At 38.2% G+C, this 22257-nt stretch overlaps 1 protein-coding gene across 2 annotated transcripts in view; it reads right to left on the bottom strand.

The window, feature by feature from the left end:
* The window catches only part of TMEM132D (transmembrane protein 132D), a 263741-nt gene extending 261444 nt beyond the window's left edge, over positions 1-2297 (bottom strand). The window contains exon 1 of one of the 2 annotated variants that reach the window (XM_035340793.1): positions 1413-2297. In XM_035340793.1, the coding sequence (XP_035196684.1) occupies positions 1413-1491 (79 nt within the window). In that variant the 5' untranslated portion in view covers positions 1492-2297. The remainder of the gene's footprint in view (positions 1-1412) is intronic. The other variant, XM_035340794.1, reaches the window with a different exon arrangement.
* Between the last annotated feature and the right edge of the window lie 19960 nt (positions 2298-22257).

Below are 22257 nucleotides of genomic sequence, written 5' to 3'. Positions count from 1 at the left end.
TGCAATCTCAGTCAAGCCCGCTGTTAGTGCAGCGTTAAGGCTGAAACACACGGGTGGGGGGGGGGGGGGGGTTAAAATTCCAAAGTACTGATATTGCTCATAATAAAATACATAATTTGCAGCCTAGCTGGGTAATCAAAAGCTACTGGTGTGCCATGTGAATGAAGTAATCTTTTCAGAAGACTTAGATTTCCAAACCCTGCTGCTAATGCATTTCCAATTGCAACTTTAAAACTGTACTTATGTAGGCACTGCATTTAGGTAACATTTAAGGAGCCTTCTAATTTTGTTTCTTTCATTTTCAACCTGTTCTAAGCAAAGAAGTGAATTTTACATAGGGAACCGCCACAGAAAGAGACAGCTGTGTACTTTGCCTTCTTGCGGTAAACTCAGTATTGGATACAAAATGATTAGTAAAAATAACTCACTTAAGAAAAAAGTGTTGATAACTTGAAGCGTGAAAGTGCTAAGAGTAATTAATACCTTTTCTAAATAGTGATCTGTCTATACACCAAACTCTACCAGTATGTTTGCAAACTCATAAATTAAATGCATATGCTATTATTCCTCGTGGAAGAGCAAACATGGAAATTTTAATCTTGTTTTCCTGCCAAGATATGGCTGTTAATGAGCAATGTCTTTGCAGTACACACGTATACTTGTCCTAACTTAAGTTACACAGGAATGCTCATCTCAATTAAGTACTGCAAAAATACATTCACCTTTGGCTGAGGCCATCACTGAAAACTTTAAGTTCAAAGGAATTGGCACAGACATGCGTGCACTGTCCACACGCTGGTTTTCTGTTCCTTACTGTAAACACACTTGAGGGCAAGATATCACTGAGGCTTCTGAAGACTTGCTGTCAGGACACCCAAACTCTATTCAGCATGCAGAATGCCAGGCACCTGGTTCAGACTCTTATCATGGCTTTTAAACATTTCAGCCAGCACGTATTTCTCTGGTCCAGTTAAACACTGCCAAGTCTAAGATACAGGATTTTTAATTTGAAAAATTACACAGAACGGCAGAGCAGCTAACTCTGATAGCCCGAACCCTGAAGATTTTGAATTTTAAGACAATAAAACCCTTTGCAATCCAAAGCTGAGTTCCCAGCTCAGATCACCACCAGCATCAACTACAGGATCAAAAATATGCTATGCAGGTAACAAACATCTCGCTAAACAGCTAGGCTGCCACAGTCAAAGAAGAATAAATAAATAAATAAAACCTGCCACTGAGGATTTCCCATCAGGGTATCTTTGTTTTTGACTAACACATGACTCCCCCCAAGTCTTGCAGTCATGAATTGTGAGTATCAACATTCAAGACATCACAGAGAGAGGGGACACAGGCTCTGTATGTAAAATAAACAAGATGCAGTGAAACAGACAGAGGAGAGTGAGCCTTACCTTTGGAAAAAACTGCTGCCAGGCTCAAGAGGAGAGGCGACAACAGATGCCCCATATTGCTAATCCCAGAAGTGCACATCCTAAGCTTGGTAGGGAAGTTAGGGCTGAGTTTCACGCACTTTGTAGTCAAAATACAAATCGGTCAGCTGAAGAGGCTGCATTTTCAGCAAAGGTCATCTTGAGAGCGCAAACGGCATTTCCTTCGGAGAGAGGACTTATTCAGCCCTCCCCTCTCCTCCCTCCTCGCTTCAAAACGGACGATGCTGAAAGAAAAACCCTCTCCTCTCGGGAAAGAAACAGCAAAGCGGTGCGAACGCACCCTCGGCCCCGAGCCGCAGCTGCGGGAGGCGGGCGAGCAGCCCCCTCCGCAGGCCCCCGGGGCCAGGCGCTGGGCAGTGGCCGGGGGCTCTGCGCTCACCCAGCCCGAGCCCGCATACCGGCGCGCCCAACTTTGCCTTTAGGCGCTGCTGCTCAGCCCGCAAAGCATCCAGGCACGGAGGCAGGGTTGTGTTGCTGTTCGCTTTTTATTTATTTATTTATTCCTCTTCTCCCCCCTCAAGTTTTCAGTCTCCTCATTGACTTGGTTGACTTTCCGCCAGCGGGGGGGCAGCGGCACGGCCGCGCTCACGGCTCTCGCGGCCGGCGGGGACCTGGAGCCCCAGCGGGGGCGGCGCGGCTGGAGCCCGGCCCTGGACCCGGGACCCCTGCCCCGGCCCCCCCGGCCGCCCGCCTCCGCCGGCCCCGGCCCATCCTCCGCGAGCCGCGGTTACTGTTTGCAGCGATGCAGAGCCTTAAGGCGGGAGGCGTCGCGAAAACCCCGAAAACAGGAGGGAAAGAAGCAGCTAAAGAAGCGCCCCAACCCAGCCCCACCTCGCAGCGGGCAGCCCGGCAGCCCCAATCCGCGGCCGGCGGGGCGGAGCGGGGCGGAGCGGGGCTGCCGGGCCCGGCCCCGGCCCCGGTGCCCCCGGTGTCCCTGCTCCCAGCCCCAGCATCCGGGGACCGGCGGGCCTGGGGGGGTCGGGGGGAGACGAGCCGCCAGGGTACGGCCACAGCCGCACAGGAGCCGCCCGCGGTGCGGGTTCGTCGCCTGCGCCTCACCCTTCTCTGCCGAGTCCTCAAACGCTGGGGCAGGCGAATGTTGATGCCCAACGAAACGTGCAGCCGGAACGCGGAAACAGTGAAGATTTGGGAGCAGAACGTGTGATGCACGTTGCAAGAACTGCGGGGAAAACGCCTGCGTTTGCTCTAAGTGGTGTTCAAAAGAAAGTCCTGGGGCGAGGTAGCTGCCCTGAGGTTTCCCATTGCAGCGGGTGTGAGTGCCAGAACCATGCGGCTAGCCCAAACCTTCGGTCAGGCTCAGTAATGAGACTTGTATTGCACTTCGCAGATAGAATGGCAGCAAAATGCAATTTACTACAGCGCTAGCTAAATAAAAGAAAAATGTAGCTTCGAGAACTTATAACTACTTTGTCCCTTCATGGACCACATGTTTGGGAATGATAAAAATGTTCTTTTTATATTACCAGCTGCATGGCTGAAACTTTAAAACAGGTCAAAATAAACTGAGGCTGTGTACACTGTTTGCCAACACTCAGAAATCAACGATGCAATGAGAAAAGGCAGTATTTTGTGTGACAGCACAGAATCATTCTAGATCACATCAGTCTTAGAAGTATTGCCAATCCCAGAGAGGTTCTCCTGTCCTGAACTGAAGGAAACCTCTAGAAATGGTGTTATGTCTGAAACAGGTGTGCCATCTCAGAACATCCACTCTCTGAAGAAAGAAAAAAATACTATTGACATGATATGCTGTCACCAAAAACTTACAGTATTGTCCAACACAGAAGAATTGTTATTAATGAATAATCTCTATCCAAGATAAAACTGTCATCATTTGGGGAAGCCAATGCCCAGCTTCATTCAGTAGGCAGGTTACATAGGCCAGCACAATACACAGTTAACCTGCGTTCTGGTGGATAAATAAGAGCTTCACATTTTCTGTAAAAAATGCAAAGAAGGAATAGCTTTCTCTCCAGATGTGTGTGGCGGAATTGTTGCCAGCGTTTCTTTAAGAAGAAAAAATAGCTTTTCCTGGAATTGAAAAATAAGATTATTTTCTCCTTACTTTTAGAGGTTCTGGCTCTCTGGCCAGTACATGGCTTTTGCTTTCTGTTGTTTTGGGCAACATTTGGCAATGTTTTGTACTACTGCCTTTCCATCACTCAGTGATGACTAGACAGATAGAATGGCACCAACAGTTGTAGAACTGTTTTAATGCCAGCTGTACTATATTTGTAAGATTACATTCTTTCCCTTTTCATTTTGCAATGCTGCTATTGAAATGGCAGATTTGGAAGATCTTATTTAAATTTCCAGCAAAAATATGGGAACTAGGGATCCTTTACCCATGTCCAGAATGATGCTACTCACTGAACAGATTTCTAAGTTTAGCCTTGTGAAGGACATACACTTTTTTAATTTAAGCTATTATTTTTCCTTAATGTTTTTAAAAGTCACTCTAAAAGCTCAGTAACCCATTAATAAATTTTATGCTTCACCACCCTTCTCTCTCCAAAGCACTCGGCAGACATTTCATGTTCAGCAGGCAGTAATGGGCACACGGTGTTTTGTCAACATCCTCCTCCCCTGCCGCCACCCCCTTACCCCCAGGAGCCATCTCTGGCTCTCAGGCCTTCCCAAGGCTGACCCAGTTAGCAACACGCTGATGCCTCCCATCCCACCAGGAGTGAGCGTACTCCTTCCTTGCCCAGCAATCCCTGTACAGCAGGAATCCTCCTTCATGGGCATTTCAGTGATGTGACAGCAGAAGATTAGGCCACTTGCTGGGTGTCACTCTGTACAGGTGGTGTCCAGTTCTGGGGCCTCCCTGTGAGCATAGGCGACAGCGCTTCAGCACCACAAACTCTAGCCCGGGCATCTAACACTTTGCGATTAGCGATGAAAAGCTTTCCTAGACATCAGCCACAGAAAAATCATATCAATTCACGCTATTCAGTAATGAAAAAATATCTTCCTGTTTTTTTGGCAAGTATGCCTAATCTTTTCTGGGTAATTAATGCAACTAATTGGAATAACTGGCTTTAGGAAAACACAAGAGACAATGAAGGGTCTTCCAGAAGTGCATCTCTACAACCTATGACTAACTGTAATGGTAGAAATCCATACAGCAAATTAACGAGAAAATCCATTGTTACCCTGAGACTTCTTGATTCATCTTCAGTGTGATCTATCAACTGATAATCTGCTTTATGTAATTAAAATTACTTATTGTTCTAATCATTTTATTGATTCTCCTTTTTTTGTTTTATTCATTTATTTTGTTTTAGAGACGTTCCCTCATTGACAAGTCTAGGAGAAGTCCTATGGATGCAGCAAGACTGAAAAGAAGACTAAAGCCAGGTGGACCAGGAAAAAAAAAAAAAAAAAAAAAAAAAGTTTCTTTGCCTGCTATTTTACACTCCACATCAGTTGGAAATTTTGCTCAGTGTCTTACTAAATGTTTTAGAGGTGAAAAAAAAAATTATATAAAGATGTGGAAACAGAGAATGTGTCCAGTGATCTGAAAGCAAACCATCAATTTCTAAAGCCAATTGCATTCTAATAATTCTCTCTGTGTCCTGTGTCCACAGACCTGGAATAGCAGGGCATATTACTGACTCTTTTAAATTGAGTGGTTACACATTTTTCTCCAAAAATATTTTTCACTTTCCATTAAACCAAGAGAAAAATCCTGGCACTGCTGAAGTCAGCACATACTTTACCATTGATTTTTAAAGACAGATTTTTATCCATTCTTCTCCCACACACACACTCACCCATTGCTTGAAGATTGCAGAGGGCCTTGAAATGGATTATCTGGGCTTGTTACTGCACAAAATCCAAAATAAAGAGCAATTAGAATCATAGATTCAGAAGATGAAAAGGAATCAGCATGATCAGTCTGACCTCCTGGCAATTTTATACAATTTAATGTGTTGTCTTCAAAACGTTTAATAGGCATGAAGCAGCAGGTCTACTGTGACTGCTGCTCATAAAGCAAAACACAAGTTGTTCCACTTATGGAAGTTGCTATTTTATTTTTCTATCACTTATTTCTTCATCACATCTATCTGTGGTCTCTTCCCTCTGTTTGGGTTAGGCAGAGTCTTTCAGGAAGGGACTTCTTGAAGGGAGGCTGTAGCAAGGTGGGGGTTGGTCTCTTCTCCCACGTGCCTGGTGACAGGACGAGGGGGAATGGGCTAAAGTTGCGCCAGGGGAGGTTTAGGTTGGATATTAGGAAGAACTTCTTTACTGAACCGGTTGTTAGTCACTGGAATGGGCTGCCCAGGGAAGTGGTTGAGTCACCATCCCTGGAGGTCTTCAAAAGACGTTTAGATGTAGAGCTTAGGGATATGGTTTAGTGGAAGATTTGTTAGCGTTAGGTCAGAGGTTGGACTAGGTGATCTTGGAGGTCTCTTCCAACCGTGACTATTCTGTGATTCTGTGATTCTTTGTTGCATGCACACACTATGTGGCAGCCAGCTGAGTCATGGGCAGCAGCTGAAGCCTGTTTGTGATGCTCCCACATGAATAATATGAAAATCAGATGGAGATAATGGAAGACACCACAAAGACCAAACTGAGTCACACTCTTCAATTTCATATTAATGTCTAGATCTTTCTCCCTTTTGACATTAACCAGAGCTTAGATTTTTGTTTCAGTGACAGCAGGATGAAGCATTAAATCTTTAATTTGTTTGAAACTAATTCTCATTTCTACATTCTTAACACATAAATAAATAATAATAAAAAAATAAAATCACTTGGTTTGCTTACAATGCTTTTGTTGTATGAGAAAAGCAGATTCAGTCCAAAATCTTCACCAGGCTGAAATAAAAATCTATCTGACAGCTTGTAGTTCCACTGTCAATGGTAATACCCCTTGGAGTGCCTATCTCTTTAATGATCAAACACTAACCTTAGTGGTGAATAGTATTCCTATCAGGCTACTTCATGTTGCTGGGCTTGCTGACAGTTCTAATAGCTAGAAAAAGTAGATGATGTCAGTCAGTTTTCTCTCACCTTTCCTTGTTTCCAATGAAAACTCAGAAATAGCTTAGTTCCAAATGAGTGCTAAAAGTGACAAAGAACCTTATCACAACACAGCTAGGCTGTTATCAGCCAAATCAGCAGCTCTCTAATAGATGAAAAATGTATCTAAGAGGGCTTTTTTATTTGAATTAATGAACTAATATATTAACCTGCTTCATCTGATGGTAGGATTTTAAAAGCTGCTTTGGCTGCAAGTTACTGTACTCACAGTGCAGTAAAGTGCACTGATTTATGTGGACCAAATCTTGTAAGATGCAGAGGCCAACTTGAGTAAGAGCTCAATAAATAAGCCATCCAGTAAGTGTGCACATCAGGAAAAAGAAAATCACTAAAGGAAGAAATATATATATCATGAGAAAATTAGTAGGCACAAACAAAACTCCGGCTTCCTGGCTGGGTTGAACTCAAGCCTCCAGAGCAGTGAAACGCTACGTACTGGCGTAACTGGTGCTTCCTGAGTTACAATGGGTGAACTAATCTAAGTGGCTGGAGCACACACAAGTGTAAACACGTGACAGTGCCCAGTGTGAAACCCAGTAATATTCTCAGTGGTGTAACTTTCAAACTAACAGCTGATTTTAGCAGCAGAAAGCATGAAGTTAACAGAACTGAGGATGTTACTGTGACTATTCTGAGGCATAACTAAAGGCAAGTAAACATGAGCTTCTGAGATGGCAAAACCCATTTAAAATTACTATGGAGGTGATTTGCCTGCTGGCTTCCTTATTTTTGGCCTACCTTTGTTGATATGAAATGAACAGAGGGAAAGCCACAGTGGTCAAAAGCAGATGTACAGTCAAGAATACAAGAACAAGACCGAAACATATAATATTTCCCTTGAATGCTCCCTCAGGTTCCAACACCTAAGCCACATGCAGCCGCTGTGTACTTTGAAGCCCTCAGCAACCTCTCCTTTTTTACGTCTCCCCTTGAACCCTTGCTAACTTTTGCATCAACATCTTGGTCCACAAGAAAAGCAATTCCATAGCCTAACTGTACACTACAGGCAGGGCCACCCCCCACAGCCCTCGCTGCCCACTCTGCATCCAAAACCTTCTTCAGGAAAAGCAGCAATTGTTCAGTCCCAGTTCTGTCTTTTGATGACATTTTTGACTTTACAGACATCTGCCACATCTCTTCTGTTATTATGGCTTTAATACCAACCTTTACTACATGCTAGTGTTATTTTGACAAGGAATAGGACCCAACCCATCATCCCCTAAAAGCCTACAATGTTTTCAGTATGAACCAGAGCTAGAATCCTTGCTGTTTAAAAATATCCTTGTCTTTATATAGACTGAATTAGGGACTTTTAATCAGAATGCCCCAGCACGTGGTATATACAAAAAAGTATTTTCCATCTTCCCTGCTGAATTCCATCCCGTTTCCGACTTTTAATTAATAAACTATTACTGATTCTGATTTTCACAGAATCACAGAATTTCTAGGTTGGAAGAGACCTCAAGATCATCGAGTCCAACCTCTAACCTAACACTAACAGTCCCCACTAAACCATATCCCTAAGCTCTACATCTAAACGTCTTTTGAAGACTTCCAGGGATGGTGACTCCACCACCTCCCTGGTCATCATTTTGATGACCTACAGAGGTTTTTTTTAATTCATCATTTAGATGTTCACTTTTAATGGAAACAAATATTGAAAATACATCAATTTTTGTTAAAAGGACTATAAAATACAGCTTTATGCTTACTCATCTGATGATTTTTTTAGTATAACGGTCATGTAATACGTTAATTATACTTTTGCTACACATCACTATGACTAGGGACCAGATAATCAGTGATCAGATTTTTTTTTATTTTTATTTATTATTTTTTTTTTTAGAAACAATTCACGCATTGTGCCCATCTCCTAGAGTCCAAGAGCACAGGCACAGCATTTACTAGAGCCACGTACTGGGAACTGTGTTTAGAAGGTGTGCAGTTTCTCAAGACCCAGTGAAATATGGGCATAATTACTTCTAGGCTGACTGCATTTTAGAATGAAATACACAAAGAAATACAAAACAACCGACAAATTTGGCAGAAGCAAGAAATTCACATACATGAAAAAAAACAGCTCCAAATAGTTTGCGATCTTTCATAAACACATCTTTGTAAACACATATGGTATACTAAACACATAATGTATACTTATATATATACATTAGACCTTAAAACGGTTGCCTGTTTGGAAGACAATATTACTGAACTTCATAGCAAAATAGGCTTGCTGCTAAGACCAAAATCAACCATGTTTTCTACTAGATGCTCGCTAATGATGGAGTGCTAGTGACCCCTAGTGCTATTTCTTTTTTTTTTTTTTCTTTGAAGCTTGAACCTGGGACTCCTTATGGGAGGCACAGCATATTTTATTTTCTAAAATTTAACAGGAATTGGAATCTACTGAAATACATAACAGGTAAAAGTGTGAAGATAAAGAAACAGTAAAACAAAAGCATTAAAATAAAAAGCAGTATTTCCAGTTTGTAAAGTTGGAGCATTGATACACCCCACTGCTTAATATGTTTTTTTAAAAATAGAATTTCTTAAATTAACTGAGCACACACTATTTTGAAGTATGCAGAAAATGTCTATTTCCCTTCCTGGATCTGTATTAGATAATAAAAACATTTTGTTCCTCAAATTACTAGCAATTGAATAATAATGTTTGAAATATTTTTATCTGTGTACAGAATTCTGTGTACCTTAAATTACACTATATTAAGGATTGATCCATAAAGTCTAAGCCTTTAATAAATTTATAATGAAGGATAAACAATTGTTATATCTGATGGGTTTTGTTAGCTGCCTATAGCTAACCTGACATTGGAGTGTTTATTACAGTTTTTAGTATTATAGCCATGTTGCAATGCTACTACAGCGTATTTATTGGTTCTTTATAATCTATTTATGAATGGAAGATTAAAATAAATGTAGCAAAATGAGGAGGTATATAGAGCCAAATTCAAACCTACTCTAGAAGTGTAGCTTTTAAAACCAAATCTAGTTTTCTGATTGTATTTATCATCATTTTATTTCAGTTCTTGAGATGTGCTCAGTTTCAGTAATTTTTCAGGCCTCATAACCATTATTTTTGTTCAGTAAATTCTTAATCAGCTATGTGGAATAAACAGGAAGAAGAAGGATTCATGATGCATATAATATATATATTTACTTTTCAAGCCTTCCTTAAAGAAGGCAAATATTGCACACAGTTCAACTCACACTCATTTTTTTGCCTTTTTTTCTTCTCCAAACCCTCATTCTTATCACAGATGGGAGACCATATGGTAGGAAGCCCTTACAGTATATTGGAAACAGCTTCCACATTATAGTAGATTTTATATTGAATCTGCAGTGTCAGTAAATAGGAGGAAGCAACTGAAGATATCTAGAGTATTTTAACCTTCTTACTGTAAACATTGGCTGTCCTTGCAGATTAAGCTGCTGAAGAAGGAAGTTGGGGAGGGGAAAATTACACTAGCTCCATGAACATAAAGAAAAAAAAAAAAAAATCCCTTGAAAGTAAGGTTCTGTTAACAAGATTTAAATTTGCATACTAATTTGGAAAGCCAAGGGATTTCACTGGTAATGAATTTACAGCAACAAAACCAAAAGAAAAATAAAGGGAGAAAATAAAATAATAAGATGGTTTAGGAGATTTAATAACAACAATAATGGCTTGATCCTAAATAGGGTTTACCAGGACTACCTTCTGAAGCTTAAAATTCCACCTGAAGGGAGCTGCTGACATTCAGTCTGGAGACACTGATCTAATGAGCGGTCCCCAACCCCCCAGAGTGGCACCAGTTTGCTGCCTGTTACATTTGTTTTGTGAATAAAAGCTGCAAAACAACTCCAACAGCCTACAAAAGCCCATATGGAGGAAGTGAATGTTTGGTTTTCCCTTTCAGTTTCTACTGGGAAAATGAACTGTAAATTTTTAAATCCATTGAACTGAATTGATACTGCACTCCAGTGTATCAAAGGAGAAATGGTCCTGCCATGAAGCCTTACTGATAGAGAACGGGCAGATGAAGTGGGCAAACTGTAATTTTCTCAAGGAACCACATAGCATAGATTAATGACATGCCAACTCAAAGGAAGAAAACAAAACAAAACAAAAGAATATTGATCAGCCAACTTGACTCTCTATTCTCCAAAATAGTGTGGTTTTATTATTCCCCATGACAAAATCAGATAGGGGAATGCCTTTCCCCAAAAAAACTTTCATATATATTAACAAATTGTTTCCAAATAATCAATCAAACATCAGTCACCAGGTATCTTATTGTAAGCAGCTTCTTGTTCTATATTTAGAGGCCTTCCCACAACTGCCATTCAGCTGGAAGAAAAAATTACAGAAGAGCACTGACTTATTTTTTTTTTCCATTGAGCTGAACAATGTTAATTCGATTGTATGTTTGCATCTGCAAATTCCTTTCCTCCATATAGCTTGTATTTCCATGATCTGGACTGTCACTCGGTGTTATTCATGAGCTTACACACACAGAGGCTTGAAAACTGCAGTATTTTCTGTAGTGTTAGCTACCAGAAAATGACAGATTATGCTTATTTACTCATAACCCTGAAAGAAATCCAAGTACCTTAGCCACCAAGCCTTGAGCAAGCTTGTTATTTTGCAATATAATGCGGCAGTTCTTCAAAATGCTGGTCTATCCATAACCTATCCTGTTTCAACCAGTGTGAAGCCAGTAAGCGATGCCTAAAATCAAGGTCAACACGGTAATTAAATGCAGACTAAAACTTCCTGTGAAGTGGCATTATTCTGAACACTATTTTAAGTTCTGTGTATCTTTGGGAGTACTAAACTGAGTACTGACACTTTTCAAGTCACCTTTGTTCCACCAGGGCCAGTCATTGCTGCTGGAAATTGATTGAAGTTTAATTCATCTTTGCTTCCTGATAAGCCCAGATCAGGCCCTGTGCATGACAGTCTTGCCTGTGCTGCTGCTCTCGCTGCTGTGAAATCATTCTTCAGACAAAACTCCTCTGCAAAGGTTTCTAGGGCCTCACCTGTAAGCCCACTGCTCCCTTAGGCTTCAAAAACACCTAGTTTTAAAAGAATCTACATTTCATTCTCTGAAAACTTATTTCAGTCTAACACGTGAGGATATTGACTCCATATCAATGCCTAAATGCTGTAATATGAGTATAAAAGTAAAATACAGCAAAGTTTGCAGCTACCTGCTCACAGTCTGCTGAGGACAAACACATCTTATAGAGCACCTTAGTGGCTAAGGCCATTAACAGCTAGTTTTTCCTGAGGTTAATGAACAGAAGCAAACATCTATAGAGTTAATGCTCCCAGGAAAGGCCCTGAGTCATGATCATTACTGTGATTTACATTCAGCAATAATGCTTTGCATTCAATTTATAGCATTTTCCATCTCAGAATGGCTTACAAATATAACAGTATTCTTATTTTTCCATCTTAAGAAGATGGAAATTTTAAACGGAATGGGAAATGAAGTAACGCAGCTAGATTACAAAATAGCATAGTATAGTTTCAAATGAGACTAGTTATCTTAGTTATATCTAATCTTCAGGTGTTTCTAAAAATAAAAAATAATTTTAATTTTAAAAAAGTACTGTGACATTTTCATTTCTCTAATTAGCTTTATATGTGCACTAAAGCTGTGCAGAAGACAGTTCAATTTCAGAAAGGATTTTAAATTTGATTCACTACATAAAATTCTTTTCTTTCTGTATCAACTTTTATAACAAATACCAAAGTGATCTATAAAAAAAAAAAGACATAATAAATTGAAAGACAAAAACATTTCAGTGCTGTGGATTTAACTATCTTTCCTAGTATTCTTCCAAAACAAGACTCCAGCTAAACTGACCAAAGCTCATGAGAGATTTGTATATCAGCAGAACTAAATGTTGTTCCATTTATGTTTCTCTGACCAGCGTGAATGGCAGTATGATGCCTGTAAGCAGATTAATTGTGAAGGGATGAACATTGAGGAAAAGGTACCAAAAGAGAAAATATACCATGACAGATCCTAGCTCTTAATATTTGAAAGAGAGATATTAGAGTTATTGTGTACCTAGTTTTTAAAAACATCAGCCCTCACCAGTAGCCCAATAGTCAAGCAGGAATTTAGGAATGAGTAAATGATGTTATAATCACAATAGTGCAAATGCATAAGGAAAGCAAGGCAGAGGAATAAAGGAAACATTTGTACAAGTTTTTTTTTTTAAAAAAAAAAAAAAAAGATAAATTTAATGTAATCAATTTTCTCTTCAGACCAGAAGTACAAATTTCAAAGTTAAACAGAAGTTAGAAGTCAATGATCTGAGAGCTCACATAAAGATACGTAGAAGACAAAGGATAGAATGATATTTCTTTTCCCTGTTAGGAAGAGCAACAAGAACACTCAGCTCCTTCAGGTCACTGTAAAAATAGCATTATTAACTGTAGCACAATTATGACCTCTCTCTGGAACAATCTTTGAGGACCAGTGAGGGATGCTCAACATTTTTTCACTTTGATCACTAACGCATATTAAAATCAGTGGTGCAGTTGAGAGACCTGATGGCAAGAGGTACTGGGGTTCCATTAGTCCTCTGAAGGCAATAGCCTCCCCCCCCCCCCTTTTTTTTTTATTATTTAAAAGCCAGTAGAGGTAAGGTGCTGATACATTGTGCAAATTGCCATCCCTGATATTTTATTGTAAATTCAGGACAAGCATTTTATTACAAGCACAACAACCTACTGCATCTGCATCAAAATCTCAATCATACATAACCATTTTTTAATTTCTTCACCTAGCTGAAGTTTGTTTTCCAGCTAGAAGAAAAGACCAGGAGCTTTCTAAAGCAGGGTGGAAGTAATTCCCCTCTAGTACAATCTTTAAAGGAAGCAGGAAGAAGTTAATGAGCCCTCTTTTACATAATTAGACCTCTAGCAGGATGTCTATCTGCCTGTGAAGAATCTTGCTGTCAGCGAAGAATCATTTCTAACTGCCTGCTCTCCCTGAGACTTTAAAGGTTTCCAGCCCTCCCCTAGCAACTGCTCTGAGCTGCTGACCTTCCCAAAGTCATGACTGAGTTAGTCATGCCCTAATTAGATACAGCTGCTCATAGTTCATCAACTGTAGTTAACCAGATGAAGATGAGCCTGGTTAATCTGTGAAGTGAACAGGTACAGCAGGGTTAGACAACAAACAGAATTTTGCCAAGTGAGCCCAGTTTCACCACTTGGGGGTTGGAAGGAGGTGATTACTGTGACTGCTGGTGTTTGTTTGTTTCCAAAACACGCTCAGAAGTAAATTTAAAATCCTACAGAAAGGGTTTTCTGTGCTTATTTTGAGATTACACTTACATTTTCCCTTTTCTGGACTGTGGCTAGTGAGCTGCACTGAACTACAATAAGAGATGACCTTCAAGAGCAGAGTTCCACAATATGCTTTCAGTAAGACCACAGAAGTGTTCAAAGCCATCATGAAAGCTCCACTAACATGAGACTGAGTGATATCAGTGTAGCGATACACAAAACTGCTTTCATGGAAACGCATTCTATTTTAGATGCACCTTGTTACATGCACCAAAAAAAAAAAAAAAAAAAAAAAAAAAAGGAAGGAAGGAAGAACATTAATGAGATGATGATAATTATGTAAAGGCTAATCCAGACTATAGCCTTGTTTGGTTTCTAAACGCACAGGATTAAACAAAGACTCTGGGCATGGGCGTATCTGTCTGTGTCCTTCCAGTCAGCCTCTGACACCTTTGCCTAATTTCAACCAGGAGAGTCAGTAATAATTAAATTCTTTGAAGTCCATGATGAAGGTGGCCAGACACAGAAAACTGCTAAGAAGTGTTTGGTTAGGCAAAAGGTGCGCTTTGAGTGAGTTCCTCATTAGACACTGTGGTATCTGCAGACAAGAAAGTCATTATGAATGCCTGAATCACAGGAAAATCTCCAATTATACCTTCCAGCTTTTTAGGGACCAGTCAACTACTGCAACAAAGTCTTCATAAAAACTGGCTTCATTAGTTCTGATGTTCACAAAACTATTTGGGTTTTCTATTTAGACCTAAATATTAACTTATTAATATTAAATTTATTCTATAGCTACCAAGCAGATTATATATAAAGCTTAAGGAGTATAAATCAACTTTTATTTTTCCAAAGTGTTTTATCTTCTAAAATTATTACTCCATTAGTTTTACAGAGAAATCAGTTGGCTTTTTTTTTTAAATAAGAATTCTTTCATTACTTGAGTGATTCTCATCTAACTCAGACCTGCTTATGCCATTAAAACATGATTAACTTCAAAGGCTTGGTTTGTGAGTTACAAAATTAGAAAAATGTAGTCTCTGAAATCTTTGGATTATCATCAAATTATTTCATTTGGTCAGGAATGTTGCTAAAAAAAATGAAAAAGTTGGTGTTAATTGGTCATCTCAAGCTTGTAAGAACAGTTACATATAAATATTTTCAGAGAGTTTGTTTTCACAGATCTCCAAAACAAAGCTAGGTCTACCTCAAGATTAGATTAAATGTAATCTTTATTTGAAAACCACACAAATCTAGACTGAATGCTGAATTAGGTGACCTGCAACATGCAGCAAAAATCTGATTCTACCCTGCATAAGTCTGGAAAATTTTTCAATGACAATTAAAAATTGCATTTTTCCATCAGGAGTATGGCACTGTAGTGACTCTTGAGCCTAGTGGTTAAGGCAGTCAGCTGGGAGGGCATAAGGAGTCGTTTTCTCAGGTTAATTTTGTATTCAACACTAAACAGTAACTAGATAAGCAGCACCTCGACTTTCTATTCTCTTTCCAGGCTCATGCGTTTTCCATCCGTTGTATTGTGACTTAGCATTAAAAGAAAGGAAAGCTGGAGGTGTGGGTGTCAGTCTCCTCAAACCTAGGCAAAATTAGGCTTTTTATTGGATCTGATCCACAAGACTTGTCTGGAAACCCAGGAAATTTGTTTTTCCTATCCCCTCGGCTTATGTTTAAACCACAAGATTAACTGCTGACTTCAAAACTTCTGAGACAATCATAATCTCTATCACGCAGCTGAGCTTCCTGATTATTGATATCAGCTTAACTTTCTTTCTTCAGAGAAGTGCAATCTTTGGATATGTTCTTCGCATTTGTTTAATCCTTAAGGAGTTATTCTGTAGCATTCCAACCTTCTATGTCTTGTCTAAGGTCAAGAATTTGAACTGTCTACTTCTGTACCGAACATCAGCTCATACAGGTGGTTACGTGTAGGTCAAAAAGGCTTTTTATGTGCATAGCTGATCAGCAGTGAGAGTGAAAACACTGTGGTACTGATTTTTTTGTAATCTGCAATTCAAAAATAAATAGATTCTTTCCAGCATAATTTAAAGTTGTTTTCTACTCAGAAGCTTAAGCAAACATCAATCAGGCTAGTGCCACCTTTATACAGTAAGAGTCTCTGCAATGCTTTTTAGGGTGATTTAATCAAACAATATAAATTAGGACATGCAATTGATACAATTCATTATTTTTACCCGAAATTATGCTATATAGGAATTAATATTTTTTTTCTCTTTTTCTCTGGTTTCTATCCTACTAAGAATACCATAGTCATGTAGACCAAGAAAAGTACAATTTTGCTTACTGGACTATTTATATAAAGTAATAGCTACTTTTTGCCACTACCTTTTTTTTTTTCTTTTTAGTCTATAGAGTTTAAAAATCCTTTCCCAATACCTATTTCATGTGCAGAAATAAAACTCCTTTCCTGGAACCTTATTGCCAGTTTTTACTAGCCACATTTAATCTTTGTTTAACAAGTAGTAATCCAGAAAAATTTACAAGTACTTGTCAGAAAATGTTGCGAGATCTTGTTACGTTATTAGGGTTTTATATTGATTGAACACATGGTCAGTAAAAGGCGCAATAAAACAGTTGTCATTATAAAATGGAGCTCACAAGGTAAACTACATCCTTTTTGCAATTTTTATTCTATTTATATAAGAGCAGCTGATCTCACTTTCATTTATTTATTCTGCTCTCTCTACAAAAGCTTAATACAACATTTTAACTTAAGAATGTGGCACAGTATTGTGAGAACTCCTACATGTTAGGACACTAAGAGGTATTGTGCATAACTGAAAATTACAAAACTTAAAACAAATATTGGTCCTGTTCATGAAGTCTGTAATAAACGGCACTGGATTAAATATTAAACCACAACACAGAATCGCTGGAAGGGGCCTACAAAGATCACCTACTCCAACTGCCTGACCACTTCAGGGCTAACCAAATGTTAAAGCATTAAGCTTAATTTTGTAAATGGTCTGATCAGGAAAATGGACTATTTATATCACTCAAACAATGTCACATTTTCTTTCTAAAAACCATTGTATGCAATGGCACAAAATAAAAACTGTTGCACTCCTCAGCAAATTGGGTTATTAACCCACCAAAAGAATGAAATAAACAAACAGCATAAATAATTAACACACATTTGACATTTAAGAAGGACACAAAGGATGTATGATATGCACTTTAAACAACTAAGCAATTCAATTAAATGTGCCATTACTAAATAATTCAAATTATTTTGCCTGATATGTTAGATAAACAAGGTGTGCATTACAGGAATTTTAACAGAATTGACAGGAATTTTAACAGAACCTTCATGTTAACAAGAGGAAAAATCATTTTAATTCCAGACTATACAAGAAAGTAATGTGTTTTAGTTGCCAAGGCAATAGTGTGAGATAAGACTCTCTACCCATACGATTTTTAGCATGTGAGTTGCCAGAGGCCATGTCCAGGTGAAGCCAAATGCAGCCAAGATGGCATGCCAGGCTGCATTCCACCAAGCTAAGGCTGGCACAACAAAACCTGCGTGGCTCTCATGGCAATGCCAGAGAGCAGCCCATGCTCGCTACTGTGCGAGCCTGTACTGATGTGGCTCTGATTCTGGCCACAGCCTGGCCTTGCTGCATGGTGCGGCGCAGCACGACACAGGCCGGCCAGCTCACAGTGCCACTGTTGCAGAGGTCTGCCTGCTGCCCTTCCACAAGCGGAGGACAGACAATTTTCTGAAGTTCTCCAGCCCTGGCACTTTCTTACCCAGGTCACGTTTAGCACAACTTCACGTCTAGGCAAAGACGTGTTCTTAACCTAATTAAACTTCATCAGGTGTCTAACTAGCACCTTAACAATTCTAGTGACGTCCACAGTTTCTATTTTTAATCATTTTTTTAAAAGCTCTTAGAGCTCAATTTTCTTTGTGTAAAGAGCCATATGGTGAAATACGGAAAGTCTACTACAACTAGGCAAAAATTTACAGAATTTTCAAAGTTGAGTTCAACTCTATAATGAAAAAAAGGCCATTGCTCATTTATTTCATTTTAATGGTACAGCCTCATTTTCCAGAATAGCTATTCCTTTCCCTTAATGCTGTCAAGAAACCTGTAAAATCAATTGTGGAAGAAGTACTGCACTATGTTTTTCAAAGTAGTTTTTATTCAATTTAGAAAATGATCCCAAATTATATAATTGCCAATAGAATTAAAAAATAAAATAAAATAAAAATAAAAATCACAGGGTTCTTGCAATGTAATAATATGTTCCTTCAATTAAAAATAAAGCAATGAAAAAAAATGCAATTTTATTTCTCCCATATGTTCCCTTTTCCCTTCTAAAATTTATTATTGCCTTATACATAATATCATACTGTGTATACATATTTTCCTTCACTTTCAGGACAGGGTATTCTAATTATTTTTTTTTAATTAAAAAAAAAATAATTGAATATAACCAGGAGTTTATATGACTATATGACTATATATATGACTATATATATGACTAATATATGACTATAACTGCTGAACTTGACTGCTCTGAACTACTTTCTGTCTACTCAGTTGATATCCAACTGGGATTTAAAGAAGAACTTCAGATACATAACACTTCCTTGACATTAAATTATTTTTCCAAGCCCAGAACAATGAATTATGAACTTGAAATCTTTCAGCTCAGTGAGCACTTGTGGCTGCTTTTTCATGTAAACAAAGATGGCGTGTCAATAAATGGTTGGGGCAGATGTGATGGATGTTTTTCTTTCCCTTCATCTGCTCCCAATAGGAGCCCTCCCTTCAAACATTAATGACTCAGAAAAGAGCATTGTCTTATTGCACCTTTTGTTTCTGCATTAACTCCACCCAAGTGACCATCTGAGTGTTTTAAAAGCTTGTCATCTATTTCCTAATTGAATCAGCGTGAAACCAGTCAGCATACTGCATACTAGAACTTAGACAGACCCTTGATATTTCCAAAACAAAACAAATTTTAGCACTCTGGGATTTAGGTGTGTGTTATGACTAAAACCACAAATTTGATTATCCACTCCATGGTTGATAGAAGCAAGCAGATCCAAATCAATGCTATTGGAAAAGACCAAAATAATAAAATTTAATACTCCCTCCTGAGACTTCCCCCTCTTTCATTCCATATCTACAATAATCCTCAAATGTTTTGTTCTAAAGAAAAAATAAGTTGTTTTTAAAAAACTAAAAGCTTATAATGACAAAATTTCCCCACCTTAATTAGAAGAGTATTTTTCTCTTGATTTCACATATCTGTCTATCTACTCTAAAACAAACCTCCTTTTAGTCATTCTGTAATTTGCGGGACGTCTAACAACTCTTCAGAAAGAACCAGTTCCTAAGAAATTAAAACATATATAGAAGAAAACATACATTATCAGCCTTTTAATAAATAAAAAGCATTAACAACTGCTTATAAACAACCTGGCTTAGGACCTGTGGTTATTTCATGATTGCATACAAAAATGATTAGAGATAGAATCTGGTCACAGAAGATATCTTGTTCATTTTACAAAAATATAAATAAAAGCAGATATTGGCCCATAGCACATACTTGCATGCAGACATAACTTCACAAAATTAGCTGTTAAGAGTACAGGATGAAAAATCTTTTTGCTTAACTGAACTGAAACAGTACAGCGTACATAAAGCATCTATTTATAAATTATATTTCCTTTTCAAGTAGTCTGGTGACATTTTTAATTTAAAGGAACTATAACATTAACTGTAAATATAAACAAGAGCAATGTTTCTATAATAACAAGAACTCTTGGCCTATAGCTCACTTATACATTCTTTTCTGTTTCTGCAGAGAATTAAGCACTTGTTTTCCAGCAATTTATTCTGATTTCTTAATCCCTACTATGCTTGGCAGAAAAAACGAGAGAAAAGAACAGAAGGGGTATGGAAGGTTGCAGTTAATCCCAATATGAAGGGGATTGTTTTGTTATTTTTCATTGCATTAAAAAATAATAATAATAATAAAATAAAATAAAAAAAGGCTTGGTAAACCTGGGACAAAAGAATGATTCATGCTGTGTACCATTTGACTCCTAAATATTATGGAAAAAAGAAAAATAATTTAAAATGAAATAGACTGTCATCATCATCATATGAGTGAAGAATCTATTGATTTATAGGCTTAAAGGTGCTCTTGGTTGGGCTAGACTGGTACTGGTGAATTTAGATTGAATCATGTATTGTGTGAAGAAGTTGGGATTCTGACAAGATTTCACAGAAACAATATATATATATATATATATAAGACAAATGGATCATTGTATGCATAAAATACATCCCCTAAAACAGTTATTAGTTTTAGTTTCATATTTCAGTATACACCTCTGTTTTGACAAATAAGTGAGGCAGTACATTTCATTTGCAATACCTGCAACTGTACTCTAAACTAGCATATTTCTGTACTAGCATATAACTAGCATATAACTGTACTCTAAATTAGCATATTTCTGCACTATTCAGGGAGGAATCTGGTAATAGGCTAATACAGCAAGTAACAGATCTTTTTGAGACTTTGTTTTCTCCATAACAATCCATTTATTTTTAAGTATAACCAATAAGCAGAATTAATGTGGCAACAGAGATCCTAGCTAAATACTGTTACTCTTAACACAACTACGATGCCTTTTACACAGAATACACAAAGAGAAGAAAAAGGAAGATGACTTTTGCAGCCTTTTTTATGATTTTCTCAATTATAATTAATTCCTACCTTGAAGCACTCATAATATTAATTATTATATAATTATAATATTTATAATTATTTATAAAGAAAGTTCAATTTGCAAACTTTGTATAGTACCTCTGGCGCAGCAGTAATTGTAGTAGTCAAATTTAATCTCAGTTTTCACTTAGTGTGGGAAATACATAAAAGAAATATCAAAAATAAAACCTAAAAAAGCCTTTTGTGAGACATTCTGCAAAAAAAGGATTTGATGAGTATTTCTACCATGTAGACTGGCCATTGATCAAGTAACATTTTTCATGAGATCCAGGCATACAATGCAGAAAACAGTCAAACAAAAAATTTACTGTTACTATATTCCTTTCCTTTGTGACCCATATATTAACAGTGTGCACATCATTTTAATTGCAGCAGTGCTTAGGGCACAGCCATAACTAGGATACCATTGTGCAGACTGCATTATAAATGCAGAACAAATGAATGGTATTTTAAATAACAAACACTTGCAATTTGTCACTCCAGAATGGAGTCAAGGCATGAACATACTGCCCAATTCATTTGGTGAGGCTTTTATCAGCAGAACCTTCAAAGTAGCCTGAGATAAGGGATTCATGTGTAAATGTTTGGATGGTCTGGGAGTGCTGCGAGCTCCCATGGATGTCAAATCATTTGCTGTGCTCTACCTGTGTAAATGAACACTGGCCATGGCAGAGGTTCTGTTACACTGAGGAATTACCAGAGGTACAGAATCTTCAGCATGGCTTTGGATATGCCACATTAAACCTGAAATTATTTGGCTATTCCATAAAAGAAACTATCCACTGGCATTAGGGTATCAAAGTCGACATGTTTTAGCACTGCTGGAGCATTCCTCTCTTGACCTTTGGAAAAAAGAAGGGGTAATGATTGAGGCCGCAGAGGTTGTGTCAGGTTTGAACATGTAACAGTGCAAAGCAGTTCACAGCTGATCTGCAGGCTGAAGATGGATAGAACGGTCCCTATCTTTGCTCTTGTGACCAGTATAAGTGCTAAAACTAAGAACTAAATCAAGGGTTTACTCTTCAGTCACAACATACGCATATGCTTCTATGAAATGCTGGCCTGCCTCTTGAAATGAATAGCCTTGGGTTGCCACTGCCTGATTCACAAAAAGGTTAGTTATGAGTGAATTTGGTAACACCAACAAGCCGAAAACGCTAGAGACAAGAAAAGCTGGGCTGGGCTGTTTTTCAAGCAAGATACTTGAGAAGAAGAACAATCAATATCTACGCTTCTAGCAAAAAAATTCAGCTTGCAACCGGCAAAAGAAGCCTGAAGAATAAACAGGACCTGTGTGGCTCAGAAGAGCTGCACGTAGCTGTCTGCTACCAGGAGGAAGATAATTCATCATGATAAAAACAAACATCCATTTTAAACTTGCTTGGCAATGAGGATGTTCTTATTTGCATAATGATGGTTATTTGAATATGATGAGAATTTGCCCGAACGAGTCTCAAGCTTGAACACATTCAGATGTGATACAGTCTGTACAATTTTCTCAAGGATTGCAATTTAATACTATTTATCTAATGAAAGAAAAATAAATATTGGCTGTAACATCCCATTATGCTTGAGAGCTGGTTTTAAATTACACTTGAATAAAGTAACTGAGTGTGGGATGTTTGCATTTCC

The sequence above is a fragment of the Oxyura jamaicensis genome, chromosome 15 (genome assembly GCF_011077185.1).
Source record: "Oxyura jamaicensis isolate SHBP4307 breed ruddy duck chromosome 15, BPBGC_Ojam_1.0, whole genome shotgun sequence".
Taxonomy (NCBI): Eukaryota; Metazoa; Chordata; class Aves; order Anseriformes; family Anatidae; genus Oxyura; species Oxyura jamaicensis.
This window is presented reverse-complemented; position numbering and strand designations above follow the sequence as displayed.